Genomic DNA, 26,030 nt, shown 5'->3' with positions numbered 1-26,030 from the left:
TAAAAAAAAAAAATAATAATCTTAAAGTGGTGCTGTCTAGGTGGTGGATATGATTGTATAAGTACCTTGATTTTATGCTTTTTTAATGTTAGTTTTGAACTTCATAAATGTATTCTTCCCTCTTTACCCCTTCCCGTTTTTCTCCTTTTTAAAACGTTATGTACAAAAGTTGCCCGGCACACCATCAGAAAGGACCTTACCCCCTATATTATTTTCATATGAAATACTAGCCAGCATTTCTTTTTACATTAATGTCCCTTTATTGGGAACATTTACCCCCTATTATTAGCACCTTTTTGCATGCATATATGTAGACTTATCTCTTGCTCATCACCTGTTTAATTGTCACTAGGAAGGGAAGAATATATTATTGGAATATTTTTGGTTTGTCTTTCTGTTCTGTCTGTCAGGATAATATTGGACATCGCTTACTCCAGAAACATGGGTGGAAGCTGGGCCAGGGATTGGGAAAATCTCTTCAGGGTAAGTTTTTTAAATGTACAAAAAAGAAAGAAAGAAAACAGTGTTTCTGCTGCAGATCTTGTGCCTGAATATATTTGTTGTCCTTTTTAAAAAACTGTTTGTTTCTTCCCCCTCTTCCTCCCCCTCCCCGCCCCCCGAATAGTCTGTTTTTCTTATAACAGTATTTTAAGTCACTATTAAGCTAATAATTTGTAAGAGTAAGCTGCTGTGTTATGAATACTTTCTGGTCAAAAATATTGTGTATGGCTCCACCTGTTTTAAGTTTTTTTTGGTGGAAGTAGTCAGTGAGTGGAATAAAAGAAATACGTAGTAGCAGGGTATGCTTTGTGTCATTTAGTGATGTATTGTGGCTTCAGTATTTTAAAGAGAACCATTCAATAGCAGGTTTTAATTTTTGTGCTACCCTGCCCCTCCCTCATTCTCCCCATAGCTGGTTATTGCCTTGGCTCTTTTCTCTGCAGTCATAGTCTATGTAGTAGTAGAGAGAAAATTAACCCATTTTATCTGTACAAATAAAAGGGTAATATGCAAATTGGTCAGGATGCCCTCACAGTAACGACTGAACAGCAGGCTATGTGGGGCAACCAGGCCGGCAGAGGGGTTAGTGAAGGATGAGAAAACGACTGAACAACCCGCTGCATGGGGGCGATCAGGCCGGCAGGGGAGGGAGGCAGTGAGGGGTGACCAGGCTGGCAGGCAGATGTGGTTAGGGGTGATCAGGCTGTCAGGGGGTCAGTTAGGGGTGATCAGGCAGGCAGGCAGGTGAGCAGTTAGGAGCCAGCAGTCCTGGATTGTGAGAGGGATGTTCGACTGGCAGTTTAGGCCCGACCCATGGTATCAGACCTAAACCAGCAGTCGGACATACCCCGAGGAGTCCTGGATTGGAGAGGGTGCAGGCGGGGTGGAACCCCCCACCCCCATGCACAGATTTCATGCACCGGGCCTCTAGTATGAAACATAAATGGAAATAGAGGTTTCCTATGGTTCCCTGAGCAGAGAGGCCATTTCTCAGGTTCCGATCAGACTGCAGAAAATGTATGGCTTAAAGTTTCCATTGCATTTATTTTTTATTTTAACTATGCTTACCATTTGGATAAAAACAAAATACTTAATATTTCTACTTCTGAGTTTTTGCTAGTTGGAAACCAGCCAACTTCATACACCTTTTTTTGCTCTCTGACATTCAAGAGCTATTGTTTATTCTTTGTTTTTGTTTTATTTTTTTTATTTTTAAATATATTTTATTGATTTTTTACAGAGAGGAAGGGAGAGAGATAGAGAGTTAGAAACATCGATGAGAGAGAAACATCGATCAGCTGCCTCCTGCACATCTCCTACTGGGGATATGCCCGCAACCCAGGTACATGCCCTTGACCGGAATCGAACCTGGGACCTTTCAGTCCGCAAGCCGACGCTCTATCCACTGAGCCAAACCGGTTTCGGCTGTTTTTGTTTTATTGTTTGCACATGTGAACAATACCTCAGAAATGATGGGGAATCATTGTACTTCTATATCTGAAAGGGATCCTTGGGGAGAGGTGTGCTACTGTTGACAATTTTTTTGCATTTTGAAAATGGATTTCCGTAATTTGAATGGGAAGTCTTAATGTGTGTGTGTGTGTGTGTGTGTGTGTGTGTGTGTGTGTGTGTGTGTGTGTGTAAAGGACTCAGAGGAATGATGACTAGGGAAGACTTCAAGTGAAGTCTTAAGGAGGGAGGATAATAGCTATTACCAAATATAAGATGATTACATTTGGCAAAGAGTTGGTATGGCTGGCTGGATCAGAGAATGCCCATGGGATGGTGGATTTTTATACTTTTTTTTTTTTTTTAGCATAATCTCCAAAATTTGTTTAAATGTTGAACCTTAATATATAAAGGGGAGGAGAAACTACAGTTGTTTTGGTTGAAGTAAAGTTCTAGGTTGCCAGGACTAGTTTGGAAACCATAACTAGAGGGCAGTAATGGGAAATTTGTTCAAATAGGCACAAATCTAGTACTGGTCGAGTGTTTACTATGTGCTAAGCACTTAACAGATATCTCATTTAATTCTTAAAACAAGTCTGTGAGATGAATTACTGTTGTTCCCATTTTGCAGAACGAGAAACTGAGGTTTAGAGTTGCCAAAGAATAAGCAATCAGTAAATGACAATTATCAGAATTCAAATTTTGGTCTTTCTGACTCCATAACTCACACTGTTAACTAGTACACTGGATGTAAAAGCCTTTAAGGCCTCTCCAATTTGGAACTTTATTTTGTAAGCCAAGGGCAATTTTTAAAAAATATATATCTTTATTGATTTCAGAGAGGAAGGGAGAGAGAGAGAAATATCAGAGATGAGAGAGAATCATTGATCGGCTGCCTCCTGCATGTCCCCTACTGGGGATTGATTGAGTTCTCAACCCAGGCATGTGCCCTGACTGGGAATTGAACCATCACTTCCGGTTCATAGGCTGACGCTCAACCACTGAGCCACCACATCTGGGCAAGAGCAATTTTTGATCAGAGGAAAGGTATAGACTTTATAGCAAGAAATTTTAAAGATAATGTAATCAAGATTTATTTTACAGATGAAGTAATTTAGGTTTAAGGTTCCAAAATATGTTAGAGATAGTGCTGAAACCAATTCCAAATTTTCTGATATTTGAGCTGTTCTTTCAGTTATACCAACCAGAACATTTGCGTTACAAGTTAAATACTAATCCGGTCAAAGTATGTCTGAAGATGAAGATGGAAAACCATTTAGAATATTTTTTGGGTTTGAGTTAATGATCTAAGATATAGTGATAGCAATGGAAATGGAAAGGGAGGTATAAATATAAAGGATAATAACACAAATCAACTATGAAGCACAGTGTACAGTCAATTTATATATGTCTAATTAGCAAAACCTTGTTCTCTGGGTTTAGTGTAAATCTTTTTTTTTTTAAATCCTCACCCAAGGACATTTTTTCCATTGATTTTTTTAGAGAGAGTGGAAGGGAGGGAGGGAGAGAGAGAAAGAGAAGCATCAATGTGTGAGAGAGACAGAGAGAGAGTAATCAATTGGTGGCCTCGGGAATCAAACCCTCGATCCTTCATTGCACAGGCCAACGCTCTAACCATTTATCCACACAGGTCAGGGCTAGTGTTAATCCTTTGTAATAAGGATTTATTAAATATTTACAGAGTGTTCATGGATTACCTAATTTAAAGTCTTCTTTGTGGTGGGTATCATTCCTATTTTACAGATAAGGAAACTGATAGTCTGAGCAATACTAAAGACTAGAATAGCCCTAACTGGTTTGGCTCAGTGGATAGCGCATCGGCCTGCGGACTGAAGGGTCCCAGGTTCGAGTCCGGTCAGGGGCATGTACCTTGGTTGCAGGCACATTCCCAGTAGGGGGTGTGCAGGAGGCAGCTGATTGATGTTTCTCTCTCATCGATGTTTCTAACTTTCTATCCTTCTTCCCTCCTCTCTGTAAAAAATCAATAAAATATATATATTTTTAAAAAGAGTAGTATAATTGTGCCAAGCCCTATGCTATAATTAATATGCTCTAATGGATATAAATTCTGTTTCCTAGAAAGATGTGATGGTGGTGAGAAATGCAGGTACTACAGAACTGAAATATACAGTAGTTAATTCTGGCCCAAAACATTGGAGATAGCTTTGAATATGATATTTTTACCTTAGGGCACTTGAAGCAGTCGTTTGTATTCTTCATGATTAATATAAATTTGTATATATTCATTAGCAACTTGAGGCTAGATTGAGCAGTAAGAACCTTGCCCTCATTTTTAGGGATGGTTGGTAATTGGTCTCTAGGGAAAAAGAAAATACTGTAATTTCCTCACTTACATTTTTCTTACACTTTAGTAGAGGCCTGGTGCATGGGGTAAGGTCCCTAGGCCTAGCCAGCCATCAGGGTCGATCTGTGGGACGACCAGCGGGGCAATTGGGGGATCCCCACTTGCACCTGCCTTGGCTGGCTTGGGGCCTGCGGGCTGGGGGCAGCTCCTGCGTTGAGCGTCTGCCCCTTGGTGGTCAGTGCACATCATAGTCATTCTGTCGGTTGGTCGGTTTGCATGTTAGGCTTTTATTATATAGGTTCTTTCTTTCTTGTGGCATTTTTATGCTCTACCTTGTATAATTTATGTTTATGTATCTCTTAACCTTCATTAGACTATAAACACCTAAATGATAATTGCTATTCATTTACATCAATTATCTGTTGTTGCTTTTCATGTTTTTTATTCTGCATACATTTATTGAATCCTTAGAATGTGCCAGGTCCGTACTAATTCTTAGGAGTTCAAGGATTAATATATAGCCTCTGCCCTCCAGAGGCTCATGTCTAATAGGGAAACAAATGTAACAAATAAATGGAGTGCAGTATAGTTGTGAAGTTAAAGGTACAGTGGGGGCTTCAGAGCAGATTGAACATGTGGAATTTCAGTGTATTTCTTGAATGATTTAACAAGTGAAAAAATCACAGAATGTGAGAATAAGGAAGCAAGCAACTACATCACAACTTTTTTAGTAAATACATGGAATCTCCTCATTCTTCCATATAGAAGCACTGATGTTTTAAAGTAGGATCAAATGTAAATATGAAAAGAACACAAAGTAAAAAGTGTATTTTATAAGAAATTTATTTTATTAATGAAAAAGGCTAAAAAATTTTTCATTAGAATGGCTACCAAAATATGACAAACAAGTTACATATTTAGAAAAGAGGACAGGGCGTGAAGCAGGACATTCCATTCTATAAAACCTTTGCTTTTTAAATTATACTTACACAAATTCTATTCAGTGGTGACATAAATGAGATGTTTAATATGTATATTTCAAATTAATATTTATTAGTAAGCATTAACCTATTTTGAGGGGGGATAGAAATAGAAATAACTTCTTGATAGAATCTGTTCCTTTGGTTTGCATAGTTGTAAGTGTTGGGTTGAATTGAATGGAGGTGATTACTCATAAGAAAGTCTGAAGACTGGATTTGATCTTTCTCTGCTATTTGAAACATCTTTTTCCCCATACAAAGATGCGTGGGAACATTGTTAATTTTACTCTCTTAGTTCAGGCACACAGGAATTAAAATTTGGAGGCATTTCTTAGGGGCTAGCTAATCTGTTTGAATCCCAGAATTTTTCATTGTAAGCACCAGAGACTTTAAAGTACAGCTAGAACCTGGAGAAAGACAAGGAGTGATAGAAAATTATTAATATTTTAAGAGTTACTTTAGAATTTTGGTTCTCTATAAACATTGAGCTCTTTGAAACGAAGAATTAGGTTTTATCCATCATTTACTTCTATCTCCATGGTAGCAGGTATAGAATAAACACTCAATAACTCATATATCTATTATTCATTTAAATACAAGAGAGCTCTGGCTGGTGTGGCTTAGTTGGTTGGAGCATAGTCCTGTACACAAAAAGGTCATGGGTTCAATTCCCAGTCAGGACAAGTATAGGAGGCAACCAATAGATGTTTCTCACATCAATGTCTGTCTGTCCGTCTCTCTCTCTCTCTCTCTTTCCCCATCCCTCTCTCCTCCACCGCCACCCCTCCCTCCTTTAAAATCAATACAAATTCTATATAATAAAAGGGTAATATGCAAATAGACCGAATGGTAGAACTGAACAACCAATCAAAGCGTAATATGCTAATGCTATACTAAGGCTGCTCAACTGCTCGCTATGACGTGCACTGACCACCAGGGGGCAGTCGACCAGTCACTATCATGTGCACTAACCACCAGGGGGCAGATGCTCCAACCAGTAGGTTAGCTTGCTGCTGGGGTTTGGCCAATTAGGACTGAGCGAGATGAGCTGGACATGCCCTGGAACCCTCCCGTGGCCCCTCCCCGGCCTGATCGTTCACCCGTGGGATCCCTCAGCCTGGCCTGCACCCTCTTGCATGACCCCTCGGGGGATGTCAGAGAGCTTGTTTCAGCCCAATCCCGCAGGCCACTCCCTTTGGGAGGGCGCCAGACGCAGGGCTCATGGCTGGTGAGTGCAGCTGTAGGAGTGCAAGCCTCTCCCGATCGGGGCTGATTAGGCGATTGGGGCTGATTAGGCGCGAGCCCGCAGCAGGCACGGTGGGGCTGGGATGAGCAGGAACGGCAAGTAGAAGCTGCAGACAGCGGCGTTGGACTGCGGGTTTCGGCCTGATCCCTGCAGGCCACCCAGAGGGACCCCACCAGTGCATGAATTCGTGCTCCGGGCCTCTAGTAATAATTATAAAATAAACTACAAGAGATTTTCTTTTTAGTTGTGGTAAAAAAAAAAATGCAAAATTACCATCTTAACCATATATTTTTGTTTTTTTAAAGACTAGTTTATTGATTTTTAGAGAGGGAGGAAGGGAGAGGGAAAGAGAGCAACATCAATTGGCTGCCTCCTGTACATCCCCCACCGGGGCGGGGGGGGGGGGGGGATCAGGGATCAAGCCCACTACCCAGGCATGTGCCCTTGACCTGGGAATGGAACTGGCAATCTCCTGGTGCATGGATGATGCCCAACTAACTGAGCCACATGGGCCAGGGCCATCTTAACCATTTTTTAAAAATATATTTTTATTGATTTCAGAGAGGAAGGGAGAAGGGAGAGAGAGTTAGAAATATCATTGATGAAAGAGAATCATTGATCAGCTGTCTCCTGCACGCCCCCTACTGGGGATCGAGCTGGCAACTCCAGGCATGTACCCTTGACCGCATGTGCCCTTGACCAGAATCAAACCTGGGACCCTTCAGTCCACAGGCTGACATTCTATCCACTGAGCCAAATCAGCTAGCGCCATCTTAACCATTTTTAAATTCACATTGTTGAGCAAAGCCCATCTGTTTTGAATGGCTAGTACAGTGTCTTCACCCTTCAAGATGAATGGAACCCTTATTCTGTTGCAACAATAAGGGCTGATTTTAATTGTCTTATAAATGGCTCTTTATTTTTTTTAGTGTCATATTCTACAGTGTACAGGCATTGTGCTGGTTTCTCTTACATAACTCTTTCTGTAATAACCACATGATTTGACCTAGAATATAGCCACATTTATGGCATATTGAGATAACTCATGACAGATTTTTTTCATTGAATCAATCCTTTGCTATAAATAACCACTGAAGAAAATCTTGTTGTTCTAGTGAAAATGATAATGCCACCTTAGTTTTGCACAGACTAGTCAATGCATAGAATTTCTAGACTCATGACTTTTTAAGTTCTTTGTGTTTACTAGTTTACTGTTAACTTTCAGTTCTTTTTATTTGATTTTAGGGCTCTAACATCTTTAACATTTAAACCTGATATCTTCAGGATATTTTGTTAACGTTTAACATTATTTTGACCCAGGCAAGGTTGTTGCAAAGAGTGCCAGTTCTTGGGACTACAGTGCAGATATCTTGTCACTAGATAGATAGTAAGAATGGGGTCTGATATTATTTTATGTCTCATTCTGTTTATAAGGTTCAATCAATAAGACAACCAACAAATATTTATTGAGCTAATAGTATATTTTAGCTATATCAGCTATTACTATCATAAGCCATGGATAGAGTAGATCAGACATCATTCTTGCCCTCAGGGTTACTTTGCTTTTTATTTTTATTTTTTAAATTAATTTTAGAGAGAGAAAGGGGGAGAGACACAGACAGACAGACATCTATTTGTTGTTCCACCTATTTATGCATTCATTAGTTGATTCTTGTATATGCCCTGTCTGGAGATTAAATCCACAACCTTGGCATATAGGGACAACACGCTAACTAACTGAGCTACCTGGCCAGAGCAAGTCTTGTGTTTTTTATTGTTGTTAATCCTCACCCGAGGATATTTTTTTCCATTGATATTTAGAGAGAATGGGAGGGAGAGGCAGAGAGAAAGAGAGAGAGAGACAGACAGACATCAATGTGAGAGAGAGACATCCATTGGTTGCCTCCTTCACTCACCTGACCCGGGCTGGGGATTGAACCTGCAACCCACCAGGTATATGCCCTTGCCCAAGAATCAAACCCAAGACCCTGCAGTGCTCGGGCCGATACTATAACCACAGAACCACACAGGCCAGGACCAAGTCTTATTTTTTAATTACTGTACACCTTTGAAGATTTCTTAAGGCTAGAGACCATGTGTAGGTCACTAATCAGTTGTGAAAGTTTATTCTTATATTATTATTTATTAATTATTGTATTATTTTCCATATGAACAACTGTAAAGCTACTTTTGCCCCACTGTGTATTTATACCTGAATGAGTTTGAGACCCATTATGAACATGTTCGTTCTCTTGAGTCAACAAATATTTTTTAATTAAATGCCCCTCTATCCTAGATACTGTGTCAGTTATTTAGGATACAAACATAAGTAAAACTGAGAGCATAAAAGTGTTTAACCAAGGACCTAACATTGTTTTTTCCTCTCCCCTAAGTCTCACGTTTTGGATTATTTACTCTGAAAGTTTATTTATTAAATTGATTTTTCCATTTAAAAAATAAATTGATCTTAGCATAATGGTTAGCATGAGATAGCCTTCAGTGAGGTGATATAATTTTTCACCAAAACAGTCCTAACTGGAGTAAAAATATATTTCCTTTAGGTGGTTTTTATTTTTTTAATTGAAAGTGCTCCTGAATTCCCTTCATCCCTGGGTGAGATATCCTTTCCTGGTTTAACATTCTGATTCCATAATACTAAAGTCTTTTTGCCCCTTCTCTGTCCCTGTTCATTGACATAATAGATTATATGATTAAACTTGAGCTACCTTATCCTAGAAAGCAGCTCTGATACTTTGGAAAGATGAAAAGATGGAGATTCCTGCAGGTCATAGTTAAACTGTGCCCTTAGAAAACATCTATATTTGCCCAGCCGGCGTTGCTCAGTGGTTGAGCATCAACCCATGAATTCTATCTCTATCTCCCTTTCCCTTCCTCTCTCTGAAATCAATAAAAAGAAAAAAAGAAAGAAAGAAAACATCTGTATTTGAAAATCAAATTAATCTAGTTGTTGTATAGATCACTAAATAGGCTATGGCAAGAATATAATTAGTTTTTTAGTACTGGAAAATTTGAATTCTGTTTTGAGTTGAAAGTCTTCCCCCCCCCCCCCTTTGTTTTTTAAGTAGGGAATAATTAATGTGCCTGGTGTTTTCAGTTAATGTTTATTGAGAGGTAGCATAATTATGTTCAGTTATCTCAGTGATGCCAAAAGTATTCATTGTTTTTATGCTATGAAGACTGTCAGTTTCGAGAGAAGTTTGCAAAAGTGAAGCTTTGTTTTGGACATAGATGTAGTACCCTTTTTAACTCAGTGTTTCTCAAAATTGTATGTAATCACTATTTTAATAAATGAAATTATATTTAAATGCACTAACATATAGCTTGCTATAGAGACCTATTTTGGATAGTTTTGCAAATCAGAGAATAGTCATCCTAGTTTTGTGTTACTCTTGATTTTCACATATGTATTTAAGTCGCTTAAAGTGAGAAAAAAATAGATTTAAAGATATTAGCTCAGTTTTATCAATTTAATGGCCTTTTAGAAGATTTACTTTATTTGGTTGCTTTTATACTTACTTTTGCTTTATTAGGATTAGATTTTAAAAACAATTTTAAACATCTTCAAAGGACAATTTCAGACATTTTTAAGCCTTCGAGTCATATATGCATTGGCTCCACAAATGTTCTGTGTCTCTCTCCCACTCCTCATGCCAGAAGTTTAAAGTGGTAATATTAAATATTTGTAATAAATATTTGTTGTTGAATGAATCTTAGTAAGTGAAAGGCAGTAGAGATAAATTACGTTCTTACATCTGTTGACTATCCAACCAGTTTTTAATCACTTTGGAAGCTTCAGTTCTAATTTATTTCTATAGGAAGCCATGTGCCTTCAGTGTAGGTGATTACCAGATTTTGGTTGTCCTTTAATATGTTTTTCCCAGTTGTTCTATTCCTGGATTTTGTCTCTTTAAGAGTCGTGTTTCTTAAAAGAAAAAAAAATAGTATTTCTCTACATCCCAGGTCTTTGGGGCCAATTTTGAAGATTGGTATATCTTTAACTGTTTTAAAATCAAAACTAATTCATGAGGGATGGTTCTCAGAAACAGAGGGCAATCAAAGGATTTTTATTTTTGGCCTTACTCTCCAGTTATAAATCATATACCTTTATATTTTAGCAAGAGACACATATATGAACATTTAGCATTTTTGTCATTGTAGAAGTAAAACTGCCTTTTAAAATATAGAAAGTACAATTCTAGTTGGTCAGTAAAACATGATTTAAAGTTTTTTCTCTTCAAAAAAATTTTATTGAGATTCAACATTATATTAGTTCTAGGTGTACAATATAATTTTATATGTGTATATATATTTAAAGTTTTTATTTAAAAATATGAGTATCAGTTTTTCCCTCATTACGTGAATTCAGTATTGGCACATTCTAGATTTGATATGCTTTCTTTTTTTCTTTCCCCTCTCTAGTTGGCCAGATCAAAGTCATAGCATCTATAGATCTTTGGCTGAGGAAGACAATTTCTTTGTAGGAAAGTATTTAGTATTTTGATTGAAGTTCCCTTCTTTGGAGTGAAATAAGCAAAATGTTCTTAATGATTTTAAGAAATATTTGCCCCCTTCAAAAGAAACCAAGAAATAGGGAACCTGGATAGAGAGTTCAATTTATTTTTAAAAGAAGTTGAATTTTCTAGAGAATATCATATTAACAAACATTCAGTTGCTACCTACCTTTTGAAATTCATCACTGAGTTGTTATTCATGTGTTCCACCGTGGTGGTCTTTATGATAGGATTTATTATTGATCACAAATGAATAAATTGAGGGGATTTTTTTTTTAATGCTATAACTTCTTCCTGTATGTCTGGAACCTCTTAATGGAAAGAAATTACTACTTGGCCTGGGCAGTAATGTCACTTTCAGATTGTTTTTAAAGCCAACCTTTTTCTTTTCTGTGAGTCACCTCTGAGTGGACTAACTGAAATTTGATCGCCCTTTTGATGCCACTTTCTCTGGAGTTCCTGGTCTCATTCAAAGCTTGACTTTGATGTATGCAGAAAGATGTTGGCAGGCCTGGGAAGAATTCATTAAAAGACAACAAATTCCCGGGTTTCGGCACCAAAAAGAAAAAAAAAGACAACAGATTCTAAGGAAAACTAATTGAAGAGTTTTATTCATTCATAGCCGAACTCAAATGCACATAGTTTTCTAGGCACTGAAGATCTAAGGTTATTTTCCAGACCTTTTACTCATATCTATATCTGTATCTGTATCTATATCTATAGATATCTAGATATAGATACAGATACAGATATAGATACAGATACAGATACAGATACAGATATTTTTTAGGAAGGTCTTGATGACTCCCCTCCTGCCCCTCAAACCCTCTTAGCTTTCTTTTAGTGAAGCAGATGACTTCCTCACTGTCCAGCTGATCTTTGATATTACTTCTTTAAAGAAAAGTCCCGCCTTGGGCCCTGAATACTGATTTAGCAAAATGAGTAGTTAAATGAGAAATTGGAAGCTAGAGCTAGTTCTCTCACTTTGAAAGAACACCTTCTCGCAGCCCCTGCATAATTAAAGAGGAGGTGGTTTATGTTCTCAAGTAGCAGCACAAAAATCTCACACCCTGGTCCAGTATGAAAATAACTGCTGTAGCACCAAGTGCCCTTCCTCTGTCCCCCGCTGAAATTGGGGGAGGGACAAAGCCCAATTGTTACTTTACCCCCTCCCATCTGCCTGCTAGAAGGCCTGTTTCCCACCCTAATTGGTTTCTGCCTAACAAATGGTGTTTCTTTTTTACAGCATTATGATCCTGGACTTGTTGTGGTGATGGTAAACTTAGCAGTGGTAATTTTTTATTTTCAGACTGAATACTCCTTTTGTCATCAGTGCACCAATATGTTAGGCTTACTTTCTCTGTTGTAGCCTTCATCCTTCTGCTTGGTCTTTTTCATTTTCCTTTCCTTTCCTTATGCAACTTGTCTGATCCTCGTTCATTAAAGGGTAATGTTAAGAAGGGATGTATCTGTTTGTGTTAGAAGTGAAAAAAAAATCAGTTAAAACATTAAATTTTAATACTGTCAAAAACTTGATTTCCCCACAATGTAATGGGCACTAGCACTTGCTACTGCAATTTGTAAATAAATTAAAACAAACTTTGACTGCCTTAGAAGGCAAAAGTACTAATGCAGAGTTTATAAACAGGGGTTTACAGAGGTAATGAATTTATACCAAAACTTTCTTGATTCTTGCATGACAAATTCTGACAGACAAAAAAAGATACCAAAACAACAAAAAAGTAAATTCCTTTGTTATTTATTTTTTCAATTCTTTCATTGGACCATTTGTTTTTACCAGTAAATCCCTGGTTGAGACGTTATGAAAGTGATATTGCACCTAGGAAGTCATTTTTATAACCTGTCTTAATTTGGTCCTTTTGCTAGAGATTGCAGTCACTGCTTATTTATTATACCATTGGGCATAAGGTAATAACGCATTTTCATTTTGTTTAACTGGCAGTCTTTGATAGTATCTAAAAGAAGGCTGTATTTTAGAACTTTTTTTCTGGCATTAGAGGCTCTTTATTTACTTAAACTTTTTTTCACTATAATAATTATTCCTAATTATCTCCTTATTGTTTAAAACATAGTGGGATATTGGTGATAAGTAAACTTCTGAATTTGTTTTTATTATTCTTTTTAATAAAAACTAATCCCACAGTTATAGAGCAACTAGGTGCAAGTGGTTGCTGGTCCCTTTGAAAACAGTTTCTTCTTTTTTGTCCAGGACCAAACCTAGTCATAATCATGGCATCTGTTACTATTTTTTTAATTTGAATTTGGTAATACCTCAAATTTAGCCTGAAAAAACTTAACTTTTAGCCCAAAGGTATAATATACATGTGTGTATAACAAAAAAAAACAAAAAACAAAAAAAAAAACAGTTGTTTACACCAGGCTGAGTGAAATGATGAGGGAAGTAAACATTGTGTTTTTTCACTAAAGGTGTACAACGGATAAGGTAAGTCCTCTTATCAGTGGGCTTACATCACAATAAACAGCGCAAGTTGTGATGTAAAACAGCTGTGGTAGTAAAGTGCTTGTCTGCCCCATTTTGCTTTGTTTGGCTGGTTATGAGTGGATTAAATATACATTTTTAAAAAATCTTCAGCATAGATCGACTAGATTAAAGTCAATTTTCTTCGCAACTAGTCCTTTTCACAGCTTACTGATTACCACAGGCAGTGTTAAATCCACTTTGGAAAATGGGACCTCAGCTCACCAGTTCAAAAGAAACACTGTTCTTTGTTTCTATTTAAATTTTTCATAGCCCCACTGAACTATACACCATCTTTTGAAAACAAAACAAAAAATATTAAGCATACTGAGTTGCAATTACAGTTTTCCTGAATCATGTTTGAAACTGCTTTTTTGATTTAAGCATGTCAGTTGAAATATTTATTACCAGTTTTAAAAGTGTGTATGGGAGGATGTCAGTGAACAGTAAGAGTGAAGTGATTCTTGATGAAAAGTTATTTTAAACCTCCTGGGGCCATTGCTTAGAAATGCTTTGCATTACATAATTTTGTCATACTAATCTGGAATTATTCTCACTGGACGGACAATTAAGGTGGTTAATTGGGCTTAAACTGGGAGAGGTAGGTTTGGTTGTAAGCTGTGAGAATGGCTTGTGTTTGGTTCACTGTAGCTTTCTGGTCTCTGCACTCCAAGGCAAGATCTCTAACCACCCAAACCCAATGTGTAAAGTGAGCTTTTGGCTTGGCTTAGCTTTGCATCTTACCTTGATTATGTGTTCCTGTTACAGGGAGAACAGATCCCATTCCAATTGTTTTCAAGTATGATGTCATGGGCATGGGTCGCATGGAAATGGAGGTAAACTGATCTCATAAGCTCACTTGTTTCATGGAATATTTAAAATTGATATTAATTCCAAATTCAGATGCCAGTGCAAGAATACATTTATTAGATCGAATGTAGTTTTAATATTTTTCTCGGAAACTTAAAATTATATTTTACATTTTTACTTAGTGCTGCCATTGAGGTAGGTAGGTAAGTGGCAAATAAAAACTGTTATAATTGAGGCATAAAGAAATTCAGGGGTTTGCCCAGGGTTATGCCACAGACCCTGGTACTCATTTCAATAGGCAGTGTTGCTTAACTCTTAAAATATTTGCTATGGTAGAAAATTTGTCCTTATAGAGATGTGTATAGCTGTAATCTGGGGTATCTTCATTGGCTAAAATATTTTCTCCATTTACTCCTAATTCTTTGACATATACCACTGAATTAAAGTCTGTTATAAAAAAAAAAAAAATGTGCCTGTTGGGAACCACCAGCATGAAAGGATTAATGAAATTTTCTGCATGCTATTTTCTCTGTAGGTGACAATAAAACAAGAGGTTACTGAGCAAAATACAGAGCTTTTTATTTTCATCCAGTACTGTAGTTTGTGCAAATGACTTTTTAAATTGCTAATTGGGGATACTTTAGGAATTAAGACTAATTATATCTTATTTTATTAAGCTCGATTATGCCGAAGATGCTACCGAACGGCGCCGTGTCCTAGAAGTGGAAAAAGAAGACACGGAAGAATTAAGACAGAAGTACAAGGTACTTAAATGAAGCTTTTCTTGCATTTGGGGTATTCACACTGAAAGATATTTTCAGTGAAAAGGATCTCTGTTAACAGCATTTGTTTGACATTTGGTGGTGATTAGTAGTAATCTCAAGTTTTTAAACTTTCCTATTTATTGCCTTTGTAAAAACTACCGAGTTAATAATACCCACTTCATGTGTTCGTTGGGAAGATTGATTGCATCTGTGTTTGAAAACACAGTGCTTCTTAATAGCAGTAAAAATTATTAATTTAAGAGTCTTTGGAGAGGGGGGAGTCCTTTGAGAGCTTGATACCTTTTGATAAACCTTTTCTTTTCCTTTTTTTGAGCCTTTTCTTTTTTCTTTTTTTTTTTAATATATTTTATTGATTTTTTTACAGAGAGGAAGGGAGAGAGATAGAGAGTTAGAAACATCGATGAGAGAGAAACATCGATCAGCTGCCTCCTGCACACCTCCTACTGGGGATGTGCCCGCAACCCAGGTACATGCCCTTGACCGGAATCGAACCTGGGACCTTTCAGTCCGCAAGCCGACGCTCTATCCATTGAGCCAAACCGGTTTCGGCAAGCCTTTTCTTTTTTAATGGGTGAGATGTTTTAAGAGTAGCAAACAGATTGAGAACTTCATTCAGTATTTTTCTTTTTAAGGGACTAACTTATAAGAAAACTGCATCTTAGAATATGTTATAATTTAGCCTTCAAAATGACTGACCAGGAAACATGTTTTTCAAGATGTTCTAGTATGCCCAATCTCTACCATAAAATAGGTAAATTTGTAAATAAGAAGCAGGTTTAGCTAAGGTTATCATATAAAAACTGGTTTGGTGCCCGGCTAGATTGAGGATTGACCTGTTAACCAGGAGACCATGGTTTGATTCCCAGTCAGGGCACTTGCCTGGGTTGTGGGTTAGGTCCCCAGTCGGGGGCATGCAGAAGGCAGCCAATCAATGATTCTCTCTCTTCATCGATGTTTGTCTCTTTGTCTCTCCCCCTCCCTTCCACTCTTTCTTTAAAAACATACACACACACACACACACACACACAAACACAAGGGAGCCCTAGCTGGTTTGGCTCAGTGGATAGAAAGTCGGCCTGCAGACTTAAGGGTCCCAGGTTCGATTCCAGTCAGGGGCACATGCCTGGGTTGCGGGCTGCATGCAGAAGGCAGATGATCAATGGTTCTCTCTCATTGTTGATGTTTCTATCTCTCTCTCCCTTCCTCTCCGAAATCAATAAAGGTATATTAAAAAAAAAAACAACTGCCCTAACTGGTTTGGCTCAGTGGATAGAGCATCAGCCTGCGGACTCAAGGGTCCCAGGTTCGATTCCGGTCAAGGGCATGTACCTTGGTTGCGGGCACATCCCCAGTGGGGAGTGTGCAGGAGGCAGCTGATCGATGTTTCTCTCTCATCGATGTTTCTAACTCTCTATCCCTCTCCCTTCCTCTCTGTAAAAAATCAATAAAAAATATACTTAAAAAAAAAAAAAAAAAACAATGGAAAAATATCCTCGTGTGAGGAGTGTGTGTGTATGTGTGTGTATGTATGTGTGTATGTGTATATGTGTGTGTGTGTGTGTGTGTGTGTATAGTAAATCCTCACCCAAGGATATGTTTTTATTGATTTTAGGGAGAGAGGAAGTGAGCGGGAGGGAGAAAGAGACAGTTGCCTCCCATACACACCCCAACCTGGGATCGAACCCAAAACCTGGGTATGTGCCCCAACCAGGAATTGAACCCATGACCTTTTGGTGTACAAACTGACGCTGCAACCAACTGAGCTAAACTAGCCAGGGCTCTGAGAGTAGTTTTGATTCTCTCTGCCAAGACTCAGATCCTGGGACCTCTCCAGCCCTCTTGTAGGTTCTTTTGCTTATTACATGAGACTTCTCATGTTTAGCTCCCCCACCTTCTAAGACCTTAGTGCCACTGTCAGCCATTGTCCTAAGGAGAGCCCTTAGCTATCACAGCTCTGATTTCAGCTTAAGGTCATAGTTGATTTTTTTGTTTTGTTCTGTTGTTTTTCTTCTCCCATTGCCCTTCTCGGGGATTTACTTTTCTGTGTTTTCTTCAATGCAATAAAAATGGTTTGTTATATCTGATTGGTTGATTTTTAGTTTTTGAAATATATTTTTATTGATTTCAGAGAGGAAGGGAGAGGGAGAGAGAGATAGAAACATCAATGATGCAAGAGAATCATTGATTGGCTGCCTCCTACTGGGGATCGAGCCCACAACCCAGGCATGTGCCCTTGACCAGAATCGAACCTGGGACCCTTCTGTCCTCAGGCTGACGCTCTATCCACTGAGCCAAACTTGCTAGAGCGATTGGTTGGTTTTTTTTAAGCCAGGGCTAAGAATCGGGGATGCCACAGTAAACTCATTTGAACGTTTGTTTATTTGAAGACAACTGTTAGTACAACCACACACAAATTACCCCACTAAATTTATGAAAAACCCTTTTTTTCTCTTCAGGTAAGACTACTACTTTACAACATTCACTTTAAAATTCTACCAAGTTCAATTTTTGTTTATATTTTGTGGTTCTTACAGGATTATGTTGACAAAGAGAAGGCAATTGCTAAAGCGTTGGAAGACCTCAGAGCCAACTTTTACTGTGAACTCTGTGATAAGCAATATCAGAAACATCAGGAGTTTGACAACCATATTAATTCCTATGATCATGCACACAAGCAGGTAAGGAATAGTTATTTGCTAACAAAAGAAAAAGATACTTTATTGTTAAAACAATTGAATTTTGAGTGGACCCAAAAAACTTGGAGACTATGGTTTCTTGTATCTGCCAGTTTTTATATGAAGTCATCTGACTTTTTTTTCCATGATAGAAGTCCTGACATAGACCTCCCCCTTCCAACTTATGTAGAGTGAAGAATTGTGAACTTTATAAATCTTGCATAAAATTTTTGGTTTGAGTGATTTCTAAATTTGTATTTGATTTGGTAATTCAACTAAGGATTGCTGGGAGCTTTTCTTTCCCCCACTTTATGAATTTGTGAAACTTTGAACAGTTATCCCAGGCTGGTTATTTCATCTTCTGTATAGAAGAGTTCTTGCTTTATTAGGTACTCTTTCCTCTCAGTAAGTCATTTTGTTACACTCTTGGAAGGTAGATAAATCTTGAGAAGGAAAATAATATTAGATGCTATCTTTAACAAAAAACTGATGCTGCTCCTAGGCGGTTTGGCTCAGTGGATAGAGTGTCGGCCCTCGGACTGAAAGATCATGGGTTTGATTCTGTTCAAGGGCCACACGTACCTTGGTTGTGGGCTCAGTCCCCAGCCCTGGTCTGGGCCTCTGCAGGAGGCAACCAATTGATGTGTTTCTCTCTCTCTCTGTCTCTCCCACTTCTTTCCAAACTCTAAAAATCAATGGAAAAATAACCTCGGGTGAGGATTAACCAAAAAACAAACGAAACAAAAAAACTGATGCTACATGTTGAAAAGCTTGCTGAAAAATGAATTACACTTTCTTTGCAATCTTTTTAAAAAAATTTATTTGGGTGGGGGGGGGCCAGTACCTAATGAATTACTGGCATAAAGAAGGCAGCAATACTCCCGGGGGATTTTAGAAGGAGGAAATTAATCTTTATATCTACAGCACAGTTCTGGCTTATTAAAGAATTGTGAGCCATTTGATCTTGGGTGACTTTAGCATAACTTTTTCAGTTTTGGGGGGGTACATAGTTGTATTTGTTAAGTTTGTAAGATTTATGGGCTTTACTGGAATGCTCTTGTAAGCTGAACCTGTTAAACCAACATTTTTTTAACCTTTGCTTTATTTTTCAACCAACCAAAGATTTCAGAGCAACAGGTACAAGGCAGGCTTTGGCTAAGCTTTACTTTTACTACCACAGGGATACTTTTCAAGCTGGTTGAAGTATTATACTTTATGCTACAATCTCTTCCACATTTAACCACACCTAACCAATTTTAGATTCTTTTACTGATAGACTTTTATTTAAGACAGATTTTCAACATTTTATACACGTTTGGACATTATTTTAATATATTGTTAGCTCTGCCTGATTTGAAGAAGAGAAATTGAAAGAGCATAGACAGGATGGGGTAAAAGTGGGTTTATAATTGTGAGTGTGCAAAACACAGAATTTATTATTTTTAAATACATATATATGTTATTGATTTCAGAAAGGAAGGGAGAGAGAGAGAGAAACATCAATGATGAGAATCATTAATTGGCTGCCACCTGCACTCCCCCCACTGTGGATCAAGCGCACAACCTAGGCATGTGCCATTGGCCGGAATCAAACCTGGGACACTTCAGTCTGCAGGCCGACGCTCCATCCATTGAGCCAAACCAGCTAGAGCCAGAATTTATTCTTGTGCTATTATTTATTAACTAGAGGCCCGGTGCACAAAAATTTGTGCACCTGGTAGGTGTGGGGGGTCCCTCAGCCCGGCCTGTGCCCTCTCGCAGTCTGAGACCCCTCGGGGGATGTCCACCTGCTGGCTTAAGCCCGCTCCCCGGGGGGGGTGGGGGGGGGGGATCGGGCCTAAGCTGGCAGTCAGACATCCCTCTGGCACCCTGGAAGCCCTCGGGGGATGTCCACTTGCCAGCGGGGAGCAGGCCTAAGCTGCATTCAGACATCCTTAGTGCTGCTGAGGAGGCGGGAGAGGCTCCTGCCACCACCACTGTGCTGGCAGCTGTCAGCCTGGCTTGTGACTGAACAGAGCTCCCCCTGTGGGAGCACACTGACCACCAGGGAGCAGCTCCTGCATTGAGCATCTGCCCCCTGGTGGTCAGTGTGTGTCATAGTGACCAGTCATTCCCAGTCGTTTTGCTGTTAGGGTCAGTTTGCATATTACCCTTTTATTATATAGGATAGAGGCCTGGTGCATGGGCCGGGGCTGGCTGGTTTGCCCTGAAGGGTGTCCCGGAACACAGTGCGGGACCCATTGGGGTGCCTGGCCAGCCTGGGTGAGGGGCTGATGGACATTTTCAGGCTGGCCACACACCCCGTGACCCAAGCTCCCAGCCTCTCCTTTTTTTCTTTTTTCTTTTTTTCTGGGATTTATTTATCTTTTATAATTGAAACTTTGTAGCCTTGAGCGGAGCTCAGTGCCGGCCAGGGCAGGCGGAAAACTTGGCTTCCTCCATCACTAGGGGCAACCCATGCCTGCTGCTTGCTCCAGCTCCGTGCCCGCCACCATCTTTATGACTGAGTGACAGAGTGATGGTTAATTTGCATATTGCTCTTTTATTAGATGGAAATATTATTTCCCATATGAACGACTGTAAACCTGCTTTTATTCCACCCTGTATATGGGCAAGATATATTGGCAGTTGCCTTACTACTTTAAAGAATGATCTGCCAAGAAAGAAGAATGCAATAGTGAATAATACTTAGTAACTTTTGCAGCTTTTCAGTGTATATATAATTCAAACTTTGGGGTTATTTTTTATGGATTTAAGAAAGACATTTTATGCCTAATTATATATTTACCTTTTTGGGCTCTTGAAAATTTCTTCAATTAAGTAGTCTCTGTGATTAGTCAAAAACATTCCAGAAGAAACGTTAGGGACCAAGTGGACATTTAGAAAAGTTATATTTTAATTGATGAGAAGTCTCTTGAGTAAAGTTTTAATTATAAAAGAATAAACCAGGAAAAATGTAATTCAAATTTGAATAATGCGTATACTTGCCTTTTAAGGGGGAAATCCATCAAAGCAAAAGCTAAACAAATGGATTTACTATTAAATGTAGAACTAATAAAATTCACATTGACAACATTAATATGATGGATGATAATGTTTTAGTGGTATTTCTTTCAACTTGAGAGAAGTAGAGATTGCTACAGTTCTGGTTCATTTAAATTTGACCTGTTTATTCTTCTGTGCACTTTGGTTTGACTCAGTTCTCTCACCACTTTTCCTATTGCAGTGGGAGATTTTGTCCCCCAGGGGATACTTGGCAATGTCTGGAGACATTCTTTATTATCACAACTAGGGGCACAGGGTTACTGTCATCTAGTGGTGGAGGCCAAGGGTGCTGTTAAACATCCTACAATGCACAAAAAAGTTCCTTGCAACCAAGAATTACCTGGCCCAAAATGTCAATCAGCAGTGTTGAGGTTGAGAAACCTATTCTATTAGGGAGATTAAAAACTTTCAAATATATATGGTTTTGTGATATCATTTGACCTTTGCTTGGTACAAACAAATCTCTATCATTTTAACTCCCCAGTTATCAATATTTATAAAGTGCTCATTTAGATTATCTCAAATATTCATTTATTACTCTTTTTACTATATCATCAAAATGAAAATACAAAATTAAGGATTTCTTACAGAGAATTTATGGACTACCTTATCCATTAATATAGAGTACTAGAAGCTCAGTGCATGAAATTCCTACACAGGTAGGGTACCTAGTGGCTGCCAGCTGCCAGCCAGGACCTTCCTTTGTTCCACACCGCCGCCTGGTGGTCAGTACACATCATAGCACACGATCAAACTCCTGGTCGGTAGAACTCCTGAGGGGACACTTTGCATATTAGGCTTTTATATATATAGACTAGAGGCCCAGTGCACAAAAATTTGTGCACTTGAGGGGAGTCCTTCAGCCTGGCCTGTGCCCTCTTGCAGTCTGGGACCCCTTGGGGGATGACCACCTGCTGCTGGCTTAGGCCCGCTCCCATGGGGACTGGGCTTAAGCTGGCAGTCAGACATCCCTCTGGCAGCCTGGGAGCCCTCGGGGGATGTCCACTTGCCAGCGGGGAGCAGGACTAAGCTGCAGTCGGATATCCTTAGAGCTGCTGAGGAGGCAGGAGAGGCTCCTGCCACCACCGCTGTACTGGCAGCTGTTAGCCTGGCTTGTGGCTGAGTAGAGCTCCCCCTGTGGGAGCACACTGACCACCAGGGGGCAGCTCCTGCATTGAGCATCTGCCCCCTGGTGGTCAGTGTGTGTCATAGTAACCAGTCTTTCCCAGTCGTTCTCCTTTTAGGGTCAATTTGCATATTACCCTTTTATTATATAGGAGTGCCTGGCCAGCCTGGTGAGGGGCTGATGGCTGTTTGTAGGCTTGCCACAGCCCCTCAGTGTGGGGGTCCCCTTTGGGGTGCCTGGCCAGCCTGGGAGAGTAGCTAATGGCAGTTTGTAGGCTGGCCAAGCCCCCCAGCGGGGACCCTCACCCCATGAGGGTGTGGCCATCCTGGGTGAGTGGCTGATGGCTGTTTGCAGGCTGGCCACAGCCTCTTCAGGGTGGGGATCCCCACTGGGGTGCCTGGCCAGCCTGGGTGAGGGGCTGATGGCTGTTTGCAGGCTGGTCACAGCCCCATCAGGGTGGGAGTCCGCCCTGGGGTGCATGGCCATCCTGGGTGAGGGGCTGATGGCCGTTTGCAGGCTGGCCACAGCCCCTTCAGGGTGGGGGGTCCTGCTGAGGTGCCTGGCCAGCCTGGGTGAGGGGCTGATGGCTGTTTGCAGGCTGGCCACAACCACCCAAGCTCCCAGTGGAGGCTGGCTGGAAGTAGGTATCTGGGATTTATTTGTCTTCTATAATTGAAACTTTGTTGCCATGAGCAGAGGCCACAGTTGGCTCAGAGCAGGGGGAAAGCTTGGCTTCCTCCAACCCCCCGGGCAACCAAGCCTCCTGCTTGCTTCAGCTCTGTGGCTGCCGGCCGCCATCTTGGCTGGGTTAATTTGCATATAGTCACTCTGATTGGCTGGTGGGCGTGGCTTAGGGCATAGCGAAGGTATGGTCAGTTAGCATCTTTGTCTTTTATTAGTGTAGATAAGTATGATCTCTGGTCTGGGGGTGAAAATTTTTAGCTGGTGTAATTAATGTTCAACGCATGTTAGCTTATTCTTCCACCTTGATCAAAAGCATATGTAAGGTGTAAAAAAAAAGAGCCCTGGATGGTTTGGCTCACTAGAGTGTCGGCCTGTAGCCTGAGGGGTCCTGGGTTCAATTCTGATCAGGGGCACATGCCTGGGTCACAAGCTCGATCCCCACTAGGGGCGTGCAGGAGGCAGCTGATCCATGATTCTCTCTCATCAATGATGTTTCTGTTTCTCTCCCTCTCCTTTCCTCTCTGATATTAATGAAATCAATAAAAATATATATTTTTAAAAAAGAAATTTTTAAAAAGATGTATGATTTTGTTAATTTTGTTTATTTTTGGTGGCATATTCTTTATTTGGTTGAAATATAGGCTTTTTCATCTTTCTTTATACTGCTGTCTTATTGGAAGTGGTAGAATCTTGAAACAGAATACTATAAATATAGAAACAGAAAAACACACGGCACTAAATTTTTGTATTGTTACAATCTTCCCTCCACTTAAAATTTCTAAGGAGCTCTAGCTGGTTTGGCTCCATGCATAGAGCGTCAGCCTGTGGACTGAAGGGTCCCGAGTTCTATTTAGTTCAAGAACACATGCCTGGGTTGTGGGCTCAACCCCCAGGAGGGGGTGTGCAGGAGGCAGCCAATCAGTGATTCTTTCTCTTTAAACATTGATGTTTCTATCTCTCCTATCTCTCTCCCTTCCTCTCAGAAATCAATAAAATATGTAACATAAAATTTCTAAGGAGCCTTTAATTGACTGTGATACAACACAGTTAAATAACCCCTACGAGAGGTAGGTCCTATTTATTATTCCTCTTTGATGGACATGAACTTACCATACAAATGGACCTACCATTTTCCAAATTTATGCTTTAAAATCATAAAGACACCCTGTCTTGTCTTCCAGGAAGGCACACAGGATTATTATGAATCTGAGATAACAGGTAAGTACATTCAACCCTATGCTAGTAATCCCTAGTTTGCATCTTCCATCAAATTTTCACCGTTAAAAATTTTTAGGATGGGCAGGATTCTGAACATGCCCATATCTTCATTAAGCACAAATAATCTCTCAAAAGGGGGCTACGGAGTCACCCTCATTTGTGGGGTTTTTGTTTTGTCTTGCCTCTCACTAGTCACTAGTTTTTCGTCAAATTTTCTAAGGCATTTTGTGAAGGAAGTCATTAATACACAAATATCAAGACCCAGCTTGATCTTCAAAGATGAAAAAGCTAATTGGATATTTTGGCTTTTTTCAACAGTTTAACCCATATTTTAAAGTAATCATTTCAATACATTTTGAGGTCTTAAAGGATATGCCTTTCCATTCTTCAAGAGATAACCCAGTGATTCCTTTTTTATATTGTAAGTTGATTCTGATATGCCTGAGTGCTCAGTAAGTATTAGAAGATATCTTCTACCTTTGTTAACTTAAGTTAAAGTTGGCTTTGGAACTAAACATTTTTCCATCTCTACCTCCCTGCCTCTTTAATTATTTTGCATATCTTTTTTAAAAAAAACACATCTGGCCCTAGCCGATTTGGCTCAGTGGATAGAGCATCCGCCTGCGGACTGGAGGGTCCCAGGTTAGATTCCGGTCAAGGGCACATGCCTGGGTTGCAGGCTCGATCCCCAGTAGGGGGCATGCAGGAGGTAGCCGATGAATGATTCTCATCATTGATGTTTCTCTCTCTCTCTCCCTCTACCTTCTCTGAAATTAATAAAAATATATACTTAAAAAAAAAGACTTAAAAATAAATAAAAACACGTATGCTAATTGATATGACAATAGAAACCATTTTCTTTAGTTTTCAAATGGCTTAAATTTCAAACTCCAAAGAACATTTTTCCCCCCAGAGGTAAATTTACAGCAGCACAGCAACAGTCAGTGCCTTATTTTTGTTGTTGTTTTGCTTTTCTTTCTTGGTGCCTAGTTACCTACTCAGGATTTTTTCGATCTTACTCTCTTATTTGTGCCACTAAGGGTCTCCTCACTAGCCTCTAGTACAGTGGTTCTCAACCTTCTGGCCCTTTAAATACAGTTTCTCATGTTGTGACCCAACCATAAAATTATTTTCGTGCCCTAACCGGTTTGGCTCAGTGGATAGAGCATCGGCCTGCGGACTCAAGGATCCCAGGTTTGATTCCGGCCAAGGGCATGTACCTTAGTTGCGGGCACATAACCAGTAGGGAGTGTGCAGGAGTCAGCTGATCGATGTTTCTCTCTCTCATCAATGTTTCTAACTCTCCATCCCTCTCCCTTCCTCTCTGTAAAAAGTCAATAAAATATATTTTTTAAAAAAATTATTTTCGTCGCCTGATCGGTTTGCCTCAGTGGATAGAGTGTCGGCCTGTGGACTGAAGGGTCCCAGGTTCGATTCCTGTCAAGGGCATGTACCTTGGTTGTGGGCACATCCCCAGTGGGGGGTGTGCAGGAAGCAGCTGATCGATGTTTCTCTCTCATCGATGTTTCTGACTATCTCTCTCCCTTCCTCTCTGTGGAAAATCAATAAAATATATTTTTAAAAAGAAATTATTTTCGTTGCTACTTCATAACTGTAATGTTGCTACTGTTATGAATCGTAATGTAAATATCTGATATGCAGGGTGGTCTTAGGCTACTCCTGTGAAAGGATCGTTCAACCGCCAAAGGGGTCGCGACCCACAGGTTGAGAACCGCTGCTCTACTAGATAAACCAGAGACCATAAATTATTCCACAGATGTCTTTTGTGTGGCCCTTGTGAGGGTAGTTTTTTCCGCTTTAATTTCACTTGGTTCCCAGTTTTTAAAAATGAGACTATAACCCGGCCAGTGTGGCTCAGTGGTTGCTCATTAACCTGTGATCCAGGATGACACAGATCGATTCCCAGTCAGGGCACATGCCCGGATTGTGGGCTCAATTCCTAGAGGGGTTCGTGCAGTAGGCAGCCGATCAATGATTCTCTCTCATCATTGATGTTTCTAACACTCTCTTCCTTTCCTTTCCTCTCTGAAATCAATAAAAGTATCTTTTAGAAGTAAAAATAAATAATAATGAGACATATAATTCAGGCTTTGGCTTATTTTGAAAAATTAAGATATCTGAGAACATTAGTT

At 39.7% G+C, this 26,030-nt stretch overlaps 1 protein-coding gene across 7 annotated transcripts in view; it reads left to right on the top strand.

Annotated features, from left to right (window-relative positions):
* Positions 1-26,030, top strand: part of GPATCH8 (G-patch domain containing 8) — an 81,082-nt gene that overhangs the window by 35,509 nt on the left and 19,543 nt on the right. For 3 of the 7 annotated variants that reach the window (XM_059670407.1, XM_059670408.1, XM_059670409.1), the window contains 5 exons: positions 411-483; positions 12,281-12,325; positions 14,303-14,370; positions 15,022-15,108; positions 17,664-17,807. In XM_059670407.1, the coding sequence (XP_059526390.1) occupies positions 14,344-14,370; positions 15,022-15,108; positions 17,664-17,807 (258 nt within the window). In that variant the 5' untranslated portion in view covers positions 411-483; positions 12,281-12,325; positions 14,303-14,343. The remainder of the gene's footprint in view (positions 1-410; positions 484-12,280; positions 12,326-14,302; positions 14,371-15,021; positions 15,109-17,663; positions 17,808-26,030) is intronic. The other 4 variants (XM_059670404.1, XM_059670405.1, XM_059670406.1 and 1 more) reach the window with 2 other exon arrangements.

This window comes from Myotis daubentonii, chromosome 16, assembly GCF_963259705.1.
Source record: "Myotis daubentonii chromosome 16, mMyoDau2.1, whole genome shotgun sequence".
NCBI classification, from domain to species: domain Eukaryota; kingdom Metazoa; phylum Chordata; class Mammalia; order Chiroptera; family Vespertilionidae; genus Myotis; species Myotis daubentonii.
The sequence above is the reverse complement of the archived record's forward strand: the minus strand, read 5'-3'. Positions and strand labels throughout refer to the sequence as shown.